At 34.1% G+C, this 24219-nt stretch overlaps 2 protein-coding genes across 4 annotated transcripts in view; one reads left to right on the top strand and one right to left on the bottom strand.

The window, feature by feature from the left end:
- Positions 1–5314, top strand: part of LOC110103408 (origin of replication complex subunit 3) — a 26356-nt gene extending 21042 nt beyond the window's left edge. The window contains exons 9-12 of one of the 2 annotated variants that reach the window (XR_002303949.2): positions 3980–4107; positions 4344–4511; positions 4736–4937; positions 5011–5314. Coding sequence is in view for 1 of the 2 variants with exons in the window: in XM_020832122.2 (XP_020687781.1) it covers positions 3980–4107; positions 4344–4511; positions 4736–4841 (402 nt within the window). In the remaining variant the exon portion in view is untranslated. The remainder of the gene's footprint in view (positions 1–3979; positions 4108–4343; positions 4512–4735; positions 4938–5010) is intronic. The other variant, XM_020832122.2, reaches the window with a different exon arrangement.
- Positions 5315–8566: 3252 nt separating this feature from the next.
- Positions 8567–22521, bottom strand: LOC110103412 (pentatricopeptide repeat-containing protein At1g79080, chloroplastic). Of its 2 annotated transcripts, XM_028698172.1 has the most exons (3): positions 20487–22521; positions 15431–15505; positions 8567–8951 (listed from the first exon to the last, which is right to left on the bottom strand). In XM_028698172.1, the coding sequence occupies exon 1, from the start codon at positions 22263–22265 to the stop codon at positions 20586–20588; it is 1680 nt and encodes a 559-aa protein (XP_028554005.1). In that variant the 5' UTR covers positions 22266–22521; the 3' UTR covers positions 8567–8951; positions 15431–15505; positions 20487–20585. The 2 variants fall into 2 exon arrangements, with proteins under 2 accessions (XP_028554005.1, XP_020687785.1); XM_020832126.2 differs by lacking the exon at positions 8567–8951 and having other exon boundaries at positions 15013–15505; positions 20431–22521.
- Between the last annotated feature and the right edge of the window lie 1698 nt (positions 22522–24219).

Below are 24219 nucleotides of genomic sequence, written 5' to 3'. Positions count from 1 at the left end.
CATTATATTACGATCACGGCCAAAGCCCGTATGTTCCCTAAAGGCGTCAAACCCTTGAGTTATGAATCATATGGTATATTCGATAGGCATAAAGCCCTTTGTCAGCTAAGGTGGATTCAGATTTATCCCCTTAGACAAATATCAACCTAGGTCTACAAGGTATTCTTGGACGAAGCAACCCATGGCTGCTGACAAGGTGCCTTCTGTCAGGTTGGGTCGACTACCTCCTCTGACTAAGTAGACCAGGGATCATGACAGCCCGGGACGACGGAACCATGGGATCTTGATCGGGCTTGTCTTCATTCCCCCCACCATAAGTTTTAAGTTTATGGTGATAATCTCTAAATTTCAAATTTCAAACTTCAAATCATTCAAATCCAAAAATTTAAACTCTAAATTATTGCTATTATACGATAGGTTTATAACCTATTCGACCATTTTAACGACTAGCCTTAATCGAAAGTTCTCTCCTGTTATCAGGAGGGGTAATTAACTATAGGGGCTTGCGCCTATAGGAAACCAGAACTCAGATCAAAAAGTCCTCACAAAATGAGGGCGAAATCTCTAGGTAGTGTCTTATCTAAAACCCAATCTGCCTTCTGAAAATTCCCCCGGAACCTAATCTCGTTAAAACTCTCTATCGTTGTCACACAAACATTTAAAAGAAAAATAGACATATGATGTAGAGAGGCCGGGAACATAACACAAAAATGGGAATTTTTCGGAGCCCACAATTAACTAAAGAGTTTTGCGCCTATAGGAAACCTGAACTCAAATCATAAAGTCCTCACAAAATGAGGGCGAAATCTCTAGGTAATATCTTCTTCCTTCAATTTCTCTTTTTCTCCCTTCCTCTTCTTCATGTTTCTCTATCTCTTACTCTACTGAGAAACACTGCTCCCAAAGGTACAGCCTCTGTTTCGCACTCTAAATCGCAAGACTTTCGCTCCACTTCTGCTTCGCACATTAAATCGTCTGCTAATAGACGCGTGAAAGACCGAATGGGAAGAGCAGTTCACGGAATAAACTCTAATGCGAGCTCTACTTACATCCCTAGCCCTCTGATGGAATCACAACCATTGTATGCTTTGATTAGTGGAGTGATCATTTGCTTAGTGGAATGCTTATTTTAATAGTATGAGGCTAGTGTTAGTGCTGTACTACGTAACAGTAATTAATTAACTATTTAGCATAAATTATAATTTATTAATAAATATAGATTTTTTTAATTTTATTTAATTGTAAACCATAATTAAAGTTAAGTATAATTTAAACTTAAGAAAAATACACTTATTCAAAATTTTCATAGAAGTTAATGTTTCGATAATTAAGGAAAATTTTGTATTGTTACCTGAAAATTTTTAGAATAATTAAAGTTACCTGAAAAGTTGCTCATCCCCTTGATCACCCAAAACACCAACAGATATGCATAGAGAATAAATCAAAGAAGGGTGTCCTAAACCTATTGAAATAGACCCTCTAATCATGTACATAAGGGAAGAAATTATAAGTTTCCCCACATCAATGGAGTGACCAACCTAGATAGAATAATTCAAGTAAGCCCGCTCCTAGGTCACTTCACTGATGTTTGTGCTTGGCAGTAATCGAGCAGAAATAAAATAATGCTAAACTTTTGAAACTTATGTAAGAGCAGAAGTGGGGAAGTTAACTATCCTACCCTCCTTGAATTTCCACACAGCCCCATTATGTGGTCCAATCAGCACTATGAGGATCTCTTGGGAGTCTAGGAGGGAGTGGATGAAAGCAGAAGAATCATCAAATTCTAAGGTTGGGGTTTAATAAATACTATTAATACTTGTACTGTCAAATATAACCCACTTCCCTCTAACAAAACATTTGTTGCTCTAGGCAACCTTTGCATTATAAAAAACTCACAAAAAATACAATACAAGCAATGAGTTCCTCACAAAATTTCTCCCATCCCATCTGCATAATTGTGTACGCTATTGCTCCCCCAGGACTAAAAAATCCTCTCTCCGAAATTAATTGCTTGACAATAATAGAATTAACATGCCCTTCCTCAGCTTCAATGGTAATGAAACGCTTCTTATCATAAGAAGAGGAAAAATGCTTCTTGTCCAAGAAGATCTTTGGTGCCTTTTTTATGCTAGGAACGTTTAAAATTCACAGAAGAAATCTCAAACAGAAGAAATCATCATAGTAGATAAGAGGAAATGCAAGGTATGAATGAAAATTTCGGCTCAAAATGCTATTTAAAGGGGTATAGTGTTGCGGCGCTAGCATCTGTAGCACTACGGCACTGGGCAATACAAAACAATGGTTCAAATGTGGTACATACGCTGGAACTCGAAATGTCATCTTTTTTAACCGAGCCACCGCCGCAGCGTGCAACACATGTTGTCGCCGCGGCGCTGCAGAAGGACAGACGTTGCAATGCTCCACCTAACATAATAATAGCTTTAAATTGACGATGCGGCGCTGAATTAATTTGCACAAATTACCAAGAGCATAAGAGCCAAGGCACTCGAGTTTAGCGTTTAGGCATCGTGAGAAGGCGATCAGGCATTGTGACGTTTGATATTGTGGTGTTGGGCGCTCCGGTAAAGAACAAGGCGTAGCGTGCTCAAACCCATGGCAATGTGGCATTGGATTAAATCCAAATTTCCCAATAACAGGCATTTTGGTGTCCTAGGACCTGATGTTGCAGCGCTAGTTAAAATTTTTTGTGCTTTTCATTAACTCAGGAAATTTCAGTCATCAACCAAAATCACACCAATTGACCACACATCAATTATACAAACTCCAATTTCACACAAATCTTTGAGCACTTGTGTTACAAATCTTCAATAATGAATTGTTCTCTACATCCTCATACAGGTTTTTAGGTCATTTTCTTAGAGTTAGCTTACTAGCAGGGTTAGATATCATCCACGAATATATTTGAATCTAACATAAATCATACTTCTCTCGAAGGACCCAAATGTTCTGCCAATTCCATCATAATAACCTATTCTTGTGGCCACTGTTTTATCAATGGTTTCTCCATTTTACAGAGTAGTGTTCTATCGAGTTATGTTCCTCTTGCTTCTTATAGGATTCAATTCATTGAAGTTGTAGGCCTTGGGAATTATGCGCCCTCATTTGATCATTTCCTTTTATTCTTTTAGCTTGACTCAGTTCCACCTCAACATAAGCAACTCCCTCTACTTTTTGACCAGTTTGCCCTTCATATAACAAAACCGTTTATTTCTGCTTGAGCGCATCTACTTTAAAAGAATACCAATATAAAGAATACTGTGGATTTGTTCCGTCATCTTCAAATTTACTAAATATACTGACTCTCATAGTTGTTCTACTTGCTATAAGAGAATTTTTACTGAAATTTTTAATGAATATTTGAAAGACTCGCCTGTTATTTTCATTTTCTTTTTGAACTTTTGCTAATACCCTCGAAGGCAAATTATAATATAGCTTTTCTTTTATACTATTCTTTCGATAAATGGAGCATTTAAATTGGAAATAAATTTCATAACTCTTCTTTAGTAACATGTTTAATTATATACATGTCAAACGTTATTTTAAACCATAGTTAATCTGAAGAATATATGTTTTATGCTTTATTATCATTGATCACAAAAATCTTACATTACATATATTTTCTTTATAACTAGAACTCACCCTTGATTTTGATGCATTGAAAAATTTCTGAAACTAGTACAATATAGTTAGAAGGGAAATGAAAGTTCAGTGACTATAAATATCCACTGAAAGTCCTTCCAAAATCTCCGAACCAATACTTAGTATTTACATCAAACCCGTAATTACAAAATTTCGTTTGGGACTCCAAAATTACTATACCATGTAAATAACATATTCTTTTGATTTGATGAGCTTAATATCTGCCTTCACAATTTGGTTCTGATGCCGTATTTATAGAATTTTCTAAAATTTGATTGTAATAACACCGTCTTTCTGATTGGAACCATTGCTTGTTCAGGCTCTAATTGGGGATCCGAGAAGTGTCATACATGATGACCTTTTGAAATCCGATGAGTATCTTCAGAGCACCTCCTGTAGTAAAAGAGAGCATGTCTTATCCTCTTCCATCCATGATACTGCTATCATGTGAGTAGTACTTTTACCATGATATTTTTTCAAGGAACTCAATGAAAATTTATAGATATCCTCATTAGTTAATGCGCTCTCTATAGCTTGCCTTGCCAAAAGTTTATCAAACTCGCAAACATTCTCTTTCTTTCTTCCATCTTTTGCATCGATGCTGTGCCATATTCCATTAAAGTTGAGCTTTGTTGCTTCTTTAGCTTTATGGTTTATCTTATAATTGGCATTATCTGATTCAGGTATAGTCTTGCCCAAGAGTATGGTGACCTAATCAACCTCCATGACTGGTATCATTCTTTCAAAACAAAAATACTTATCTCTAACCCTAAAGCCAAGCGTAAGGCCCAGCATTCTCCTACTTCTAAAAAGGGGAAATCTAAAGCACTGGAGAATGAAGTGTCCATCCAGTATCCTTCAACTTCCTGGTTTTCTTATTTCCTTTATTTAATCAGACACTAATGTAGTCAGGGTTTATGGCTTGAATTCCACTGCCCATCATCACCCACACAATCCAATGAAGTGACACCAAGAACTTGTCATCTTCTTATTGTGCCATTTATAAATACTTGGGATTAATGCGTAGAGGTCTAAAATGATTGAATTGTTGTTGTCCTTGATTGGAACCATTCAGAGCAAGGTTTTGCAAAGCAGTCACAGAGCTTCAAATTACTGGCCTAGTTCGGATGCCGAGCAAGAGAAGACCAGATTTTTTGCAAAGAATTGTGTTTGACCTCTAGTCCATTGAAGTATTTGCAAGATATATTAAATTAAAAGCCAACTTCATAGTAAGTGAATCTCTTACTGTCAGTTCTCAATTTCTCTGTCGATGCCAGGTAGTAGTCCTGCACATCTTTTATTTTTTGTTCCTACTTACAGGTTCCTAATTTTGTATTTTTTTATTTGCAGATGTAACTGGAACTATCTATTTCTTGTCAGGATAAGGCTATGTATTCAACCTTTCCTCAGATTTCAAATTAGAAAGAAGGTTCATGCATTAGGTAATCCCTTTTTTAATTTGTAAAGGCATCATAAACTACTCATAACTTCTATTATTGTAGAAAATTTTTTATTTTTGTATTAAAAAGCAGTTTTAAGAAACAAGAAGAAAGCTATTCCAAACGAAGCCTTAGTTCACACTAATTTTGTGTGGATTTTATCATTTGATATACTATCAATTCAGTTGGCGTGATTCTGGCAAGTGATTATAATATATAACGGCTTGATTTTGGCAATGATGTTGACTAACTAGTTCAAAAACATCTTAGAGAAGAAACTAAATGACTGAAATTGATTAATTTGGGACTTGAAGATAGGTCAAGAAATAATGATAATGTTATCCACAATGTAGAAACTTAATAGTTCAGTTTGAAACAGTTAGCTAAGGTGAGAACTGAATTGAATTTGAAACAGTTAACTTTAAAATATTCAATATGTAATATTTTGATTCAGATTATTATAATATTTAATTATTGTTGATATTATTAGTATATCACTGATATATTATTTAGACCATATTAATGTTCATTGCATTATTTGTGGGCTTTGAAAATTCATGTCCCAGTTTGTTGGTGCTTTGAAAATTAAAATTTTTATACTAAAATTAATTTTATTTTAAGAAGTAATAAAAAAATCATATCAAACAAAATCTAATTTTACATAGCATTCATAATGTTGTTTACTTTACTCTTATTATTTTAAGAAAATTGTAACTGTTTGGATTATTTGTTACTTAAAGTAATGCTACTGTCTAGTTATGCAACTATAGAATGTTTTCCAAATTGATAGTTATATCTCTCTATTATAGCAAATGTTCTTGAAACATTTTAAAAAAAAAAATCTCTCTATTATAGCTATTAATTTCAAGGTTTTGAAAATCAGACTGGACAACGAACCGGAAAAAGGAGAAGTTCACGGTTCGATGGGTCGAACTGGATGACATAATAAATAAAAATAAAAAAATAAAATAAATGTTAAATTTTCTAATAACATAAACATGACATCAATTAATATAAATATGTCATCAATTAAGTTTATGAAATATAAACAAATAACACATAATATAAGTGTCGCATTAAATCAGTGAATAAAACATAAACAAATGCATAACTTTTGCAGTAAAGAAAATGTTTATAATTTCATATCAAGTCAAACTTCAATGTTCAAACATAAATATGCAAATAAATCTAAAAGTCATATCCTAGATTTGAAGCATCAAAAATTATATCCCTAAATCCTTGTTTATCAAAGCAATTCCCTCCAAAAGCATCAATATCGTCATTGTCAATTATTTCATTGTCATTTTGAACATCATCATATGCATATTATAAATATAAAATACTAAATATCTTTTTCAAATGATATAACTTAAACTAATTATGAACTTACTTTGAGCTTAAATGTGTAAAAAAATTACTCAAAAAAATAGAAATTCAAAAACCTGCGTCTGGATCGTCCGAGCTTGACGGATCGGGTAGGCGGCCAAATGTGACTTCTTCCCCAGCTTAACTGGCAAGGTCGTCGAGCAGTAAACGGTGTTCGCCGGCGGCTGGGAGGTCCGGGGCGATAACTTCTAGAAGAACTGAGGGAGAAGAACTAGAAGTGTCGGGTAGGAGTCGTTGCGTATGCGGCAGACGAGCCGCGAGCGACTAATACCTCATGCATACTGATACCCAATGTATCTACACCGTCCGATCGTAGATCAAGGGCTCAAATTAAAACTTTTACGGACCGGCCGGTTATTCCTATACCTCCTGGTTCGACGGTTAACCAGTTCAATCGGGTTTTTAACCGGTTTTTACCCGGTTAATAAATCACCCGGTTCCTTCCTCTTTCCAGACCGCCCGCCGGACCGGTTCGCGGTTGAACCGGTCGAACCGGCCGGTCCGGTCCGGTTTTCAAAAAGTTGATTAATTTACTCATTATTCTAGCTGTACTTTGCTGTATTAAATATATTGAAACCACGCTCTATTGTACTAACTTTGTAGTTTGATCTATTCAAATTGTTGGAGTCACACTTTATTTTGTATAGCCCGTTAGAATCATATTTGATTCCTGATTGAACCTTACTCAAACTTTATTTAAAGCTTATTCAAACATTATGGGAACTCTATAAGAGCCGTGTTAGAATCATGGTTGAACCATATCCAAATAAAATCTTGCTTAAACATTGTTCAACCCACGTTTGTTAATCGAAATTTCTTTGAACAAGGGTTCAAAGAAGGTTTGAATAATGACAGAAAAAGTAGAAATGTTTTGGTCTGAATGAAACTTTCAAACATATCGCACTAATAAATAACATATTAGATATATTTCTCAAATTTCAAGCACTATGAGTCATATAAAATCAAATTTCTCATTGTCATTAAAAAATAAAAGATCTTCAAGGAGAGTAATAATTTTGATTACAATTTTGTGTTTGATGATTTTTTTTTTTCTTGACAAAATAAATTTAGCTTTGAATGAGAGTTCTTAATTGATGATGTAAAAATTTATGCCAACAATAGTGGATTTTGTCTTGGTTGATAAAATCATGGAGATAATATTTGATTATGAAGGCCATTGACAAGCATTTTGTTTAATCTCATGTGAGGGGGTGCCAAATCTCAAATATGATGCTCAGTAGAACACCCATCTCAATGTCTAGTCTAGATTATTAGGTGCGGAGTACGGACGGGAAAAACCGTCCGCACAAGCACTATACCCAGCTAGGTACCGGCACTTGATACTGCTGGGTACTGCTAGGTACCCAATGCTTGGCGGACGGTGCACACTCCACCCCTAATAATTTTTCCTCCTAGAGAGGATTGTAAAGAGCCACATGATATGTCCTTTGAATAGATATGAAGGACAAAAATAAAATAATTATATGAAAAGAATATGATAGATGATCAAATGTCATTAAAAAGCACATAAGATGAGCAATGCATTATTGTCTACCATTCATGGCACAATTGGCAAGTAAAAATTAGAGAATTCATCGACAAGTAGATGTCAAGCCAAATCCGATAGTTTGGACGGAGTTGTTGGAGTTGGTTGAGGACGTCAAGAGATAGGGATGTACTCATTTGATGAATTAACAAGTAGTTAAGTCTTCATTTGGGACAATTTTCTTACTTCTTAAACATCTTTTTAGAAAGCTACTTTAATAAGCAATAAAAAAGTTGTCCCAAACGAAATCCAAGATTGCAACACAACAGAATTGTCAAAGCACATTCATATGGAACATGATAGTTTGAGCAACAAATCGGTGATCCTTTTTTTCATTTAGCCGCACAATTTTATTTATATGTATAAGAAAAAGTGATGTGAAAAATACTAACATTATTAGAATAGAAGATTTAAAATTAATACTACATAAATTTCAGAGGATTACTAGTGATTAAGATTTTAATTGTGCAGAGAACTAAACTTTATTTCTTGATAAAAGAATTAAACTACATAGGTGTACATTATACGAACATTTAAGTAGATCCAAATAACCTTAAGAATGATTGACAATGAATACAACAAAATATCTAAATCTCGAGTGGTTAACTACCAAATTAGGATCCCAAATTTTCTAAGTGGGTATGATCTAAATAACAATGTTGATGGACTAGTATTGAAGGAAGGAAGAAAATGACACACAAAGCTATTTACTCAATTCATAAGCAAGGCAGTCAAACGTAGAAAGAGGCAAAGAGAAAGAGACTTAAATTTGAAGCTCGTTGAGAAGAGAATAATCCAAGTAGTAGTACCAATGGTATGAAGTGGTTATAGAAGAAAGGATACAAAAAGCATTAGTAGTCAAGTAGTTGATGTCACTGGATTCAACACCTCCACCATTTATCTTCCTCAAGCTGGAGATCCTAAAAGACATGAGGAGAAGAATAAATAGTTAATGAACAATTATGAATCTTGATAAGATGAACAATTACATTGATCAAACTTTAGAAAATAGAGAACTCCTCATAAATATTAGTCAAAAATAATAACAAAAAAGAAGGAAAGATCATCAACAATGATAAGAGGTGAGATGGCATTTGGAGAGACAAAAAGGATGATGATTACCTATGATATTAGTCAACAACAATACCAATAACAAAAAAAAAAAAAAACAACAAGCCTTTATCCCACTACGTGGGATTTGCTATATAAATCTGTTATCTCCATTGTGTTTTGGTAACAGTCAAATTTTTATTTAAATTTAATAAAAAAAGGTCATTTTCAATATTTTCTAACCAAGTTTTTTTAGGTCTACCTCTCCCTTTCTGTTGATCCCTAAAGCAAATCAAAAAAATATGAATCAAATAATGTGTGTGCATACTTGTTCAAATCTCCCGAAATTCAGCAGGAATCTCGCCAAGACACTGTATACGCGGCGTCGTTCGCATCTCTTCCCGCAAATCCCTCAACATCGCTCTGTTTTCGTGCTCCCATCTATCTATTAAAGAGGCAATGAGCGGAGGGGTTCGCTTCTTCAACCCCTTTGCCTGAACTCCCAGCATACCAACGCGTCTAGTCGCCAAAGCCTTTCCCTCCTCTCGCGATCTAGATCGAACCCAACTCTACCTCCCTCGACTCCAGTCCGACGCAAATGCCAATCCTCCTACCAATTATCCATCCCGACCCCTCGCTTCTCTCCTTCTCATTCGCACACCCTGACGCCATCGAATCCGCAATATTCATGCAAACTGATAGAAGTCGTTTACAAATATTCCAAGAATGCTCATGCACATGCACCGTAGTTTGTATACAAATAGGTACACAAAGGGGTAAGTGTAATCAAACTCGTTTTAATAAAGGTTATGGAATGTGATTATCTATATTCTGTGCGAATTTGGTAAATTTTCTTTGCAGGAAATTTTGTGTAAATTCTGTCTACTGTCGTTGTGCTGCCCGATTTTTGTCTGATTTCGGATTTGCCCGGATTTCTTCTGAATTGAAAGCGGTCCGGCTCGGGCGGGATCCGTCCCCGTTGGGTCGGGTCGTGACACATGGGCCCCGACAAGTGTGTTATTGGTACACATGTGACATCTAGGGATGCTACGCAGATCAATAAATTTGAACCCGATCCTTCTAAGCAGGTAAATAGAAGCCAACAAGGTTCAACCAATAATTATAAAATGCTACCAAACATCCACATGGGCCCCGGCGAGCGTGTGTAAATACACATGTGACGTCTAGGGATGCTACGCGGATCAATAAGTGAATTCAAGTTCGAACCCGATCCTTTTATGCGGATCAATAGGAGTCGATAGAGTTCGAACCATCAAATAAATATACAGTTGTGGTGACCAATATATTTATTTTAATACATTCATATTAGTCCTTCAAGACCTATAATTATGAGAATTCACTAATAAAGGTATAAAGTCTACAAAAAACTCAATCCTCTATCGACGGCTCGACATAGTCAATAAGGTTCATCCATAAAATGCAAATATTTGTAGTCCCACACCCAAATGATGGCCGTGTTAAATGCAGATCTCAACCGGAGGGATTAACTCCAAATATTTCAAATTCTACCCAAATAACAATAAAATAAAAAAATATTTAAAATTGAAATAATCTATTCAAATACACTTAAAGCAAAATGCATCCACCCTCCGCAATAGTTTGCTAGGGTGGACAAATTAAAATTTACTTTAGGTTACACAGAGTTAATGCCTAGTCAAAAATATTACTATGATCCATTCTCAAATAATCCCATACTAGTAGGGACGTGATACGTGTCCTCTAACCGACGATTTTGCCGCCAAATGACACCGCAGGATAAACAATTATGACCTGGGGCCCTCTGAACTGAGTGGCTTTGCCGCCCAATGGCAGCACGAAATACCGATTATGGCCAGAACAAATACGCTCCTTAGTGGCATCAAAACCTTGAGATATGAATCAGTAAGATATAATTGATAGGGCGCAAAGCCCTATGTTAGCTAAGGTGGATTCAAATTTATCTCCTTAGGTAAATATCTACCCCAGGTCTACAACGTACCGTTGGACGAAGCAACCGACGGCTGCTGACAAGGATCCTTCTGTCAGGTTGGGTCGACTACCTCCTCTGACTAAGTAGATCAGGGATCACGATGACCCGGGACAACGAAACCATGGGATCTTAATCGGATCCATCATCAATTCCCCTACCATCCGCTTTAAGTGTAATATGGTGAAATTTTCATTTTAAATATCAAATCTTCCAACTTTCCAAATTTCCAAATCCAAGCCTATTGTTGCTACTATATGTCATATAACATGTATCTCTATGTATCTGATTGACGAATAGCCTTAATCGAAAGTTCTCTCTCGTTATCGGGAGGGGTAATTAACTATAGGGGCTTGCGCCTATAGAAAACCAGAACTCAGATCATAAAGTCCTCGTAAAATGAGGGCGAAATATTTGTGTAGTGTCTAATCTACAAATACATCTGCCTTCCCAAAATTTACCCCGAAACTTAATTCCGTTAAAACTCCTCCCCAAAAAGAAAAGCAAAGCGGGTGGAGGCCAGGGCCGGATTTTTGGAACCCACACTTTCTTAACATATGCCAAATCTAATACATCTACTCTCTTAATCGGGTCATAATCAGGTCATCGTAAGGTCAATATTTGATGTGACCAAGTACTCTAATGGGACTCTCCCGAATCTTATCTGTCACTGGACCTACACCAACATTTTCATGTATATACTCATTTGCATTCTATCTCTAAGAGCCACGTCACTCATCCACCTGAGCATCCTCATCTCTACAACACTTAATTTTATGTTTATCTTTTAATGGTCATCATTCTGTAATAGCCCGTATTTTAATCCAAGCAAAAAAAAAAAAAAATTCAGGAGTTATTATAAATCTGAATCACAAACTGTCTTCACCATAACATATATATTATAGTGATTTAATTATATGAATTTTTCAGATTTTTCACAAGGAGATTTTGAAAAAAATAGTGATTTTTATCAATTTAAAATTTTATTTTGAAATTTAAAAATAGTGATTTAGTTCAATTAAAGTTTTAGAAAATTGCTATATATGATCTCTGATAATTTGATTAATTTTTTAAAAAATAAATTTTTGCTCAGTATGATTTTGTGTTGCCTATTGTTAGGATATTTTAATACTTCATCAATTAACATCAATTATGATTTATTTACTATAATGCATTCGTAATGAATGTTGATATGTTGCTACTATTTTTATAATATTGTGATAATAATGTGTATATGTAAATGATAAGTAAAGACAGGTTGACCGGTATGTTGGAGATTGATTGACTTGTACAGGATGGTGAGTCGACGATCTTTCCTTTAAATATCATGGTTTCGTGTCGTCCTTTACACTGATTCATGTGATACTGATTGGGAGTTATAATAAGCTATTACTGTGCCGACGGGCAAAAAGTGACGACTTTGTTTACTGAGCCAATAGTTACTAACTATTAATTATTGAAAAACATCGTGATAACCAGAAGTTCTTGTTTAGTGTAACAACTGAAATGCATGTTATTAAAGCATTATTTTTATTACTGTACATATTTATTATTATTGCATATATTTACTGTTATTACATTATTTTACTGATTTGATATTGATATAGAATACATGAATAGTACATGTACACTCCTATATGATTTTACTGCATTGATATGATTTGGATAATTTTTACTGATACTTTAATTTTATCGCTTTATACAATTTCTTTATAGATTAAAAGTACTAATACGACGATTGCTTTAGTGATTCGACACAGATTTATTGATTTCTTTATTACACTGCTTTGTTAGCTTATTTACTGCACTATTTTATTGTTTATAAATTAAATTGTTATTGCATGTGAGTTTTAATATTTTTACTCTCATGATTATTATTATAATGATTTAATTGTTGATTTGCATATTACTCCTTTAGCATGTTTTGAGTTCAGTTGTAAGATTTAATTGCTTATTGGCAAACTCTTGAGCTCATTATATGTTTTAAATAATTTTACATTAGGGCGGCAATGGAGTAGTTGAGTAAGATTAATCAGATCAAGCTTCTCCAAATTTACCATTACTTTATTTCTTTCAATCCTTTAACTATACTTTTGTACTCAAATATGTATAAATCTTGAGTAGTGTATATGATTTTAAGAATATATTATATTGCTATTTTTATCGATAGTTTTATTTTTACTACTATTTATATTTATGAAAAAATTAAATAGTTTTGATTGTGTAAATTAAATGATAAAAGAATAATTCTTTCAAATTAGATTCAGAGACGTCACATATTATGCATCATAAAGTATTGTAGGTCATGTTCACGACCACTGTTTGTCTTTCCACCTAGCCCTTGGCTGCCCATGCCAAGCTTATAAATAGCCACCAAATTTGATTGATCTGGATTTAGAGATTGTGGGTTGCACAGTTTGGTGATGTGAAGAACCCAAGTAATATTAGGCACTTGGTGCCTGCTATTAACTTAGAATATTAAAAAACATGCATATTACATGATAAACTTAGAATATATTATTTCTTATAAAGAGAGCTATAATACTTATGGATCTACATATCACCTTGCTGGAGAGAGAATATTTTAAAGAAGAGACATATAACATGATAAAAATTAGTTTTTTGAAAAAAATAAGTGGAACAAAAAGTCTTATATCTACTAAGCAAAATCTTGAAACATAATAATTGAGGTTACTGATGGCTTAAGAGTATTTAATAGAAAATAAGAACAGTGCAATCGGACACTTGTCACTATTGTCTAGAGAAAATGCATCAAGAATCAAGATAGTGGAGTTTGTATGAGAATCGATGAGGAAAAGCAAAGCCTTTGACTGTAAGAGATAGTTGGTACCATTAAATCTAATGACAATATCAATGATGATGAATGATTTCATTTTAGGGATAGGAGAGATGAAAATCTTGACATGGTGAGAAGATGGACACAGACAAATCAAGAAGAAACTCAAATCATAGGGATGAGTAGTTCAAACCATGACCGCTCATGCAACGAGGTTAGTTTGCCAGATGGAACTTTTGTGGATAGGATAAAAGGCGAGGGTATAAAAATGACACTACAGGAAAATCATCTATTACCGGCGGTTAAGGAACCGCCGGAACTTTCCGGCGGTAAGTGGTGATTTATGCGAATGCATGGGATAGTGAGTACACAAATCATGAGAGTACATGCGAGCGGCAAGCAACAAGAAATGAGCGCATCAATGACATGAGAGTGCAAGCAGAATAGCTTGCGAACATTGGGGGCACAAGTATATAATAAACACACCATAAAATAAAAAGAAAGAGAAAAATAATCACAAATAAAAGAATAATAAATAAATCTTTTTTTGCAAATCAAATACTCATCTAATATAAATCTGTCCTAATACTATTTTTTCTAAGCTACGCCATATACCTACATGATCTAATGAATAGAACTATCCACTTAACTATGCTATAATGGATCTTTTAAAGAACAAAGAGTAAAGATTGATTACAACTGAATTGAAACAAAGCACCAGCAATATACTGCAGCATAATAGAATTGTCATAATTTTGGATACCATAACATTAAAATCTTAAAATGAAAGCTTTCTGGGCAAAATGACTAAAAGTATGTGCAAGTCCCACTTCTCAAATTGCATGGCAGTTGCAACTCTAACTTAGGCTTCGTTTGGGACGGCTTTTTTATTGCTTCTTAAAGCAGCTTTCTAGTTCAAAAATTAAAATTTGTACACTAAAAAGCTGCTTTAAGAAGCATTAAAAAAGCCATCCCAATCAAAACCTTACTCTGCCATGTGCTCTAACTTGCCCAAGGTTGATAACTTGCTTTGCCGTTCTTAAATGCCATTCAAATCTTCTGCATTCAAGCTTGGCTCATGGATTCAACATCCTCCAATTAGTGGATAAAATAGCTACTATCAAACTACAATCTTATATGATGAGAATTATTTGAACATTGAAATTTTTATCAGAAAAGCAGAATGTCAGACAGAACTCCTTAGTCTACTTAATCCAGTCAGAGGATATCAAATCTGACCGACTAGCACCAAAGCAAGAGCTGATCAGCAAAACGCTTTCTGAAGGAAAGGTCATTTCGTATTTTACAGTAATTTTGAGATTTTATCTTTCATATTGCATGTATGATAAAATACAAACAGGTCATATCACATGCCATCACCTAACTTGTATAAACTATAATTAATATAAACTATAAATGCTGTAGGTGGATATGCATTTGCTGCCTTTGTAGTAGCTGGATCGACTTCTTTTGTCAGAATAGGATGATAGAGTTAATAATTTCGGACACAAATATGATTTTAATATGCACATTATATGTTTTTGGTTGAGCTGTAGCAAACTTACTAGATTCGTCGAGCCGTCAGCAATCAATCCTTGTAAATCATTTTTTTCTCCCTTCAGTAGAACAAACAAAAGGTCCTGCGCATCAATTGAACAGAATATGATATTTTACCAGAGTTTGAATAAATCCATGGGAAAATATCAAAATATTGGTAACATTATCAGGATTCGGCACAAATCCAATAAATCACCAGGCTTCAGTAATCGTTAATCAATAAAACTATTGAAAATTGCTCTGAGTTGATGAGGCCCTAGTAATTCATCAAACACTTGTGAGAATATCGGGGTTTAATAAAACCATGGTAGAATTATGAAGGTTCAACATAGCCTTTTGATGAATCTACCAAGATTTATGAATTCCTAGTAATTCGTATAAAAAAACAGAGTTTGGCACAAAATGGATAAAGTTAGCAGGGTTTGGCACAACCTTGATAATAACTACTAGGTTATCAAAATCACTAAAGTTTTTAAGTGTCTTAGTTCATAAAAAAGTTTGAATTTTGAGGACACATCACTGCTGTTGAAAAATAATGTCCACAAATAAACCAAATTATAGGAATTTTTACCCCTTGTTTTGTTAGTTCGACTTGGTGATGATTGTTAAAAGATACAAACTAGCATATTTGTGATTATGTCCGAAGAAATGATTGTTAGACGATACAAAGAAGCACTTTTGATTATATATGAAGAATTAGTTTTCGTTTGGGACGGCTTTCTTACTATTTCTTAAAGCAGCTTTCTAATAAAATTTGTGTGCTAGAAAGCTGCTTTAAGAAGTAGTAAGAAAGCCATCCCAAACGAAGCCTTATGCAAACTACTATCAACAGCCCCGGTCATTTTAGATGGCCAGTCAAGATATTCCAGGTATAATTCTTTCAATTGCTCATAAGGATTCGTACTTGGTATTATCTTGACATTTAAATACAACAATAACATCAAGCATTTATCTTGACATTTAAATAGATAAATAAAAATCCCCATATTAACTGGTTATACTCAAATGAAGCCATTGAGTTCAGTCGTTAAACAAATAGGAATGGAATGATATGAAGAGTCTTCGCATTCTTCTGGCCTGGTTCAAATGTCAGACCGAACTACTTGGTTATCAAATTTCTATTTTCTTCTTTAAAAATTTAATTAGAATACTCCGCTATCAAACATTAATTTGCACCTTCCAATTAATACAAAACAAGTGTTTTAGGAAGTAAAATAACTCTGAAACCTAGGAGTCAATGAAGCTGGAGTGAAAGCTAATGATTCAGATATCTAGTTTGATATTTTGTTCTCAATCATTTCCAATGAGGAAATGAAACCATCACTTTTGAGATCTAGTAAACTTCATCCAATATTCACATTAATTTCTAACTTCATCCAATCACATGATGAAATCTGGTAAACTCATCATTTTCAGAGCACATTTTCTAGCTTCTAGCAACAAAATGAGCCCTTGATGCTATTCTTGTGGTTACTTAATACTTCCACTTTGAAGTAATAAAATAGCCTTAGCCATCAGTTCTTCCATATATTGATCATTATATGGATTTTAATGCAGCTAAGAGATATGGAAATAGTAAGCCAAAATAGTACTCATTATATTTGCAAGAGGTATCAGAAAGAAGAATTAAAAAAAAAAAAAAAGATGAAAGCATTAAGATGGAAACGATATTGCAAGAGATTCTTTATCGAGAGTTTAAGTCGGGGTTTTTATTTAGAAGACCAAAATGAAAAGACATAAATGAAATATATTACAAATTGATCTAAAAAGTTGAAGTTAAATTTGCTTGAAAAACATGCATGAAAATAAAGCTTTAGATTCATATGGTACATGTTATAAGATTTGGAGAGCCATGAACAATATTGCAGTAGTTTTAGCTAACAAATTCTTTAATAAAATCCTAAAGGAAAAGATGATCAAATGAGTAAAAAGAAATATTTTGGTGCTCATTCTTCAAAAACAAAAAATATATTCACAATTGAGATAATTAAAGTTTAGCAAACTTATGAGTAGTGGAATTAAGTCATAAAATATGGCTATGATTATATGACTCGAGAGTACTATGTGCTAAGAGAATGTCATGTAGAATTAAAAGTAAATTTTAATAAAATTTGGATTACACCAACTTCTATGCACTTCCAATCGGGCAACAAAAGGGAAATTAATAACAAAGTTAGTTGTAGCATAAATTATAATGTTAGTAAATTGAAGAAAGATAAAATGAGAACTAATTATAGAAGACAAAAAAAAGTGGAACAAAATGAAATTATGATAGTAGAAAATAAATAAAAGAGAACAGAGGACAAAGAATATACCAAAAAAATAATAGATTAAACAAGTATAAAAAGATAATAAAGGAGAAGGGATTACACCAAATGTAACATGGGTTAGACATTATGCAAACACTCACACAAATTAGAATCAATAGCACTCGACTAGAATGCAGAAGAATGATGATTCATAAATCGAATCCTAAAGATAATTCTAACGATGATATTGTTGATGAGAATTGTTGATGAGATTGCTCATTAGCAATGATATTTCTCATTTAGTATGAAGATTTTCTCTCTCTCTCTCTCTCTCTCTCTCTCTCTCTCTCTCTCTCTCTCTCTCTCTCTCTCTCTCTCTCTCTCTCTCATATCTTTGCACTCCCACATCCTTGAGAGGTAAGAGAGTCGCCCCCTCCCCCCCCCTCTCTCTCTCTCTCTCTCTCTCAAACCCAATAAAACCTGCTAGAAAAATTGAATTAAATTTAATGCAAATAAAAGGACCACATCGTTGATTTTAATACCAAATTGCTTAATGGTCAAGAACATGACGACTAAACCCCAAAAACGACATTTATATCAACCACATCACCCAAAATTTGAATATACTCTAAAAGGTTGAAGGAAATCGTAATTTATTTGTGATTATTTACTTCTTTTTTTTGCTAGTTTAATTTTATTTCTATATTTGAGTACATGTAATGATGATGGATGAGAATGTTTGTACTAAATTTTTTTAGCTTTAGATTAATTCATTTGTTTGTCATGATTTCAGTTTTAATTTAATTTAGTTAATTCTCATAAAAGATTGAGTAACTAGGGAGGATTGCCTTATACTTTCATTTTTGTTATTTTAAGGTATTTTAAAGAATGGTTGACTGTTGGACTACAGCTAGGTGGGTTTTGTGCTCTGGTTTTGAGTATCAAATTGTATAATTTGAATTTACTCATTAATACCAAAGAGGTAGTTTTTTTTTTTTTTCCTTTCTTGATGAGCAGTGGCATGTTATGCACGTTCATTGTTGCAAATTCCTCTCTGCTATTCTATGAAGATGTTCATTTTGTAGTAATAGTGTGCTGCTAGCTTCCATGAGGTAAATTTTGATATTTGACTTAAATGAGGTGGCGCTAACATTGAAAAATACCATACAGGCTTAATCAGGCATTTTAAATTACATTTGGATTTGGGCCACTTCGTTGGCAATCACTGCAGTTAATTTGGTAAATTTAAATCATTTGCTCGACTAATTTGGGATTTAAGATTAAAATGAAAATTAAATTAAATCTAAATTGAAATGGATCCATGTGCCAAACTCATCTACTAATATAGGTTATGATGAATCTCTAAATAGTGATATGAGGTAATAATTCATAACTTCAGCTTGAATATTATTTATCATTTTAGTTCAATCTTGTAAGTGCTAGTTGAATGTGCAATTTTTTTAATTGTAGGATATATGCTACTAATTAATTCCAACAAAAATCACTCCTTATATCGATGTGCGGATGTGAGAACTGGCTAGACCAGTTCAATACTTCAATCAAACCAGTCCTTTCTCCAGCGGCTAGCGGGCGAAGTTGAGCGAGCGGGTAAGCAAAAACCTGACTCCTCGAGTGGAATGACTCCAATTCGCTTCGTCCCATTAAGACAAATGAGCGAAAGGAGTCAACTGAAGGTGGTAACCATGAGGAAAAAAAGAAATTAAGAAAGAAAGATAAGTAATTTGGGTTAGGAAGGAAGAAATTGCATGGAAGAGAAAGTTGAGGGAGGAGTTTTGTCTACCATTGAGGTTGTCGAAGGATCAGAACTACTCTTAAGGAAAAAAAGTGAGTTTCCATTTCTAACAACAAGGAAATAGTAAGTCTGTTTAAATTTTCGTTTTTCATGTTTAAATTTAGAAAATGAATAAATGTATGAATTTTAGTCTGATTGAAATAGTAGTAATGAATTGTATGTTTTCATTTTAAGAAAAGAGTAGTTAAATTAATTCTTAACTGGTGACATGTAAATCCTCAATTTTGCATGAAAATACATGACACCTCATATTAGTTACATTAAGAAATCATAATCATGAGTCGTCAAGCATCATAGGTGCTCTTTTCTTGGCTTCATTGAAGAGGCATGAATAATAGCTTAGTGAAATGCGGATCTCTGTTTGGGATGTTCAAATCACAGCAATGCTTAAATGGGCATAACAAGTTGTGGTTATCCAGTTCCAGAACATTGAACAGGATAAAGACAGGTGATAGTTCTCATGCATGCTGATTTAAGTAGGCAATGGAGAGATGAAGGAAACATTGTAAATAAATTTTTATGTAACACATTGTAAATAAATTTAACCATAACTCTCAATATCTTCACCCTCCATACATACATTTTTTAAAATAACATAAATTAGATAATGTAAGGCAGTAAATAAAAACAATTGTTCAGTACTATCATGCAATTTTTAATTCACTAAGAAGCAATTTGTCAAGGAAAACAAAGAGAAAACAGGGAACATGTACAACCAATCAGAAATTCACATTACAAAATTAGCACAGAACAGTAACTTAAAAAAGCCTACAGCTATGGTTGAAATAGAACCCTTGAATTTGGTATGAAAGTAAGGAGCAAACATATTAAATCAGAATTTCATAAGCTGGGCATACTTTTTTAGTTAAAATTGAATGCTTCCTGAGAAAAATTTATTTAAAAAACAGCTTGGCCAAGGAAGAAATCTACTTAGTTGTAATCTGACCTCCCATTCATCGCCATGAACATGGTAACAAGTACTTGACAAAAAATTCAAGCTACCCTTGAACTCGATTTTCATTTCTGAGATGTTTCCAGAACAAAAGCCATACCCCATCATCAGCTACTTATTCACCTCTTATTTAGAATCACAGCAAAAATCTACTCCAAAGCATATTGCATAGATATCCTCTCCACAGTATCCTGACATACGACATTCTTTGCAAACAGAACCTTCAAGACATCTCCAGCCAAATCTGATTCCTCTTCATGAGCAATTCCTTCAACTAAGATTATGTAAGTCATCTCATTAGGTATATAACCCTTCTCAATCATTGATATCAAAACATCAATTGAAAGATCTGTTCTCTCAGCCTTGCAGAGTCCAAGTATGAGAGCATTATAATTCTCAACATCGGGTTTGAAATCATTTTCCACCATGACATCAAAAATCTCAAGCGCCTCATCTAACATTCCTTCCATACAAAGGCCTCTAATCAAGGATGAAATGGTGTAAGAATCAGGAGTAAAACCACTCTTCGTCATCTCATTCAGAAGTTGAAATGCACCATACGTGTTCCCCTTCTTACACAAGAATGTTATTATATTCCGGTAGAAATCATGCATGGAAATTTTCTCCTTGTTCCCCAAGCTCTTAACTATGGAGAATGCCTCTTCTACCATTCCTTCCTCACACAATACCGCAATTGCATTATAAGTTCCTTCATTAGGAGAACAATACCTTTGCAACATCATATCAAGGCACTTAAGCACCATATCCAACTTACCATCTTTACAAAACCTTGAAATTATTGGATTAAAGCTAGAAGCCACAGGCTTAAATCCATTCCCTATCATCTCATTCAAAATTTCAAGAGCTTGTTCGGTCAGACCATCATATGCCAATGCACCAATCAATATATTGTAGGTGATGACAGTAGGAAAACAATTATTATCACCCATCTCAGCCAGAAGCTTCTCTGCCTCTTTCCAGTGGCCCTCATAGCACAAACTCCTCAGCAAAATGTTATAACTTACAACATTTGGTTCGAAGCCTTTGGATGGCAAACTTCTAAAATATTCCAATGCTTCATCAAATCTACCTTCCTTGCAAAACCCAGTAAGCAGTACATTGTAACTAACCAAATTTGGCTTTCCACCCTTCCCAATGATCTCATCCAAAAGCCTCACAGCCTCATCCACCCCTCTTTCCTTGTACGCAGCTTCAAGTAAGAATGAGTAAGTGTAGACATTCGGTGTCAGCCCTCTCTGAATCAATCTCTCCATGAGCTGCAAGCTCTGCTGCAAGTTGCCATGCATACAAAGCCCTCTTACAAGCGAATTGTAAGTAATGGTTGTTGGAGGACATCCATAGCCTTCCATTTTATCAACCAATTGCATCGCATATCCAACATTCCCCCTCTTGCACAACTGATTGACCAAAAATGTGAATGTGGGAGAATCAGGAGTCTTTCCTGCACTAACCATGAGTTCCATAACCCTAACCGCCTTCCGAATCTTGTTAATTTTGCAGAAATCATACAACAAATTAGTAGCTTGATTTGCATCCGGCTTGTGGCCTCTTCCTACCATGTGTTCCAAGTAAAGGAACGCATCATGGAGCCTATGCTCTTTGGTTTTAAGATCATTCTTCCCATTTTTCCAGCTGGGTAAAGTGAAAGCTGTCTCCTTTTGAGCAAAAGTTAGGTTGGCAAAGACTAAAACCCTAGAAAAAGCCTTTTTGAGGGGAAAGATGTGGGGATTCAGCTGTTGAGTGAAGGGGAAGAATTTTCCTTTCTCGTTGCTTGGAAGAGGCAAGATAGAGTGTGGAAAGGCTTGCATGGCTTGCCCACTACACTTTCGAGCAACCCCAAACGAAAAAGAGTTATCTAGATAAAGAAACTGCAATGGGGAAGACGAGCATCTTCTTTTTACATGGGTTTTCTGTAGCTTTTAACCAAATAAATAGAACAAAGGCGGAGATTTCACGCGCGCCCGGGCGCACAGAGATGTCAAGGATGATAGACGATAGAGCTGCTTCGGTAGTTTTCTCAAGAGGGGAGTAGACCGACCTCCATCATCCACAAGCAGTCGAGGATTACAGACCATCTCTTACCACATATTTTCCTTCTACTTTATTTGTTATTAATTATTATTAGGGGTTTACATACATACCACTTTATTTCATGTTATTTACATATCTAACATTCAAAACATTAATTTTACATGACTACCACCCATAAAATAAATTTAAATACATGGAATGAAATATTAAAACTTATATGATGGTATGAATGGTAGAAATGAATTTATAGGAGTGGTATATTTAATATTAAAGTTGTATATGGGTGGTAGGCATCTAATATTAATGTTTTAGATGTTAAATATGTAAATAGCATGAAATAAAGTGGTATGCATGTAAATTTTCCTTATTATTATTATTATTAGACAAATATTATGTATTGCTTATTTAATTATTTGATTTTAAGCCTCATTTAAATTTCACATTTATTTATTTATCTTTTCTCTAGATCATATCACTTCTAAAAAAATGTGATATTTCTTTTATGTCATGCCTATTTATCAAAATAAAATATAAATAATCAAATCTAAATATATTTTTACAATACTCAAATAACTAGATGTGTATGACAACTAACTCATAAATAATTATATTCATATAAATCTATTCATAATAACCAACTTAACATGAAGAATAATAGCATATAAATTTTGACTAACTAGTTCCACTTAATAATGATGGAGAGCTTCCCCTATGGCATAATAGGGATAGCACACTTCTTACATTGATATTACGAACAACAAGTTTAATTCATGATGATAGTGAGAGCAACAAACTCCTTAAGATTAGGAGATAAATAATGTGTCATTTGTGTTACTATGACAATGATTAGGGTGGAGTCAAAAAAAAAAGGTGAAATATGCATATCCAATGGTGATGAGATTAATTATTTGAAGCACAACAAACAAAATAAGAGCAAAGAAGCAAAAACCCATGAAGAAACATTTTGTTATCATTCTTAAAAATTTGGAAAATAAATAAAAGAAGCAATATTAAATGATAAAATAAAAGAACAAGCTTGCATACAAGTATTTGAAGGAGTCGTAGATAACTGGGAAGCATGCAAGTCGAGACACAGTCCATCCATTGCAGAAGAAAGATGAAGACAACTGGAGCCAAATGACCATATGAAAGTTTCATCAATAGGCAAGCACCACCAGGGGCTGAGCGATTTTTTTCAAGTGGGGCACAAATCATTAAAGTAAGAAAAAATTTCTCACATTAAAATTTTTTTAGATCCAAAAAATGAATAATCAAACAAATTACTAAAAGTAAACAAAAGTTGAAGCAGTTTTCACTTTTATCCCAAATTTACTAAATCTGAAACAATATTTTCTATCCTAATAGACTAATAAATTAAATGTGAATAAATTGCTGACCGGTACCCAAAAACAAAAGCCCATACGCCAAAAGTTTTCTCAAAAAACATAAGACCACTCAAAAAAAAAAAAAAACAAATCAGAAGATCATAATCAACGACAATCATGAAAAGGTAAAAAGATTTTACTGTTAAAATCTGCTACCAGATGCAGACATCAAACGTATGGAAGAGTTTGGGGTCGGCTTAATCGGCATCAAACAGCCGTAATCCAAGTAAGAATTACGACCAGAAGAAGACCTCCGGTAGATGCTTGCGATTTCTTGCTCGTTTCCAACTGAAGGATTTCCTCCTCCTCCTTAACTATCAGCACAAAAAAGCACGTGCTCAACCCC

Source organism: Dendrobium catenatum, unplaced genomic scaffold, assembly GCF_001605985.2.
Source record: "Dendrobium catenatum unplaced genomic scaffold, ASM160598v2 fragScaff_scaffold_1056, whole genome shotgun sequence".
Taxonomy (NCBI): domain Eukaryota; kingdom Viridiplantae; phylum Streptophyta; class Magnoliopsida; order Asparagales; family Orchidaceae; genus Dendrobium; species Dendrobium catenatum.
The sequence above is the reverse complement of the archived record's forward strand: the minus strand, read 5'-3'. Positions and strand labels throughout refer to the sequence as shown.

Bases quoted from the DNA above. Each gene is read 5' to 3' on its own strand.
- LOC110103412 (XM_028698172.1), bottom strand. From the start codon at position 22,265: ATGCAAGCCTTTCCACACTCTATCTTGCCTCTTCCAAGCAACGAGAAA.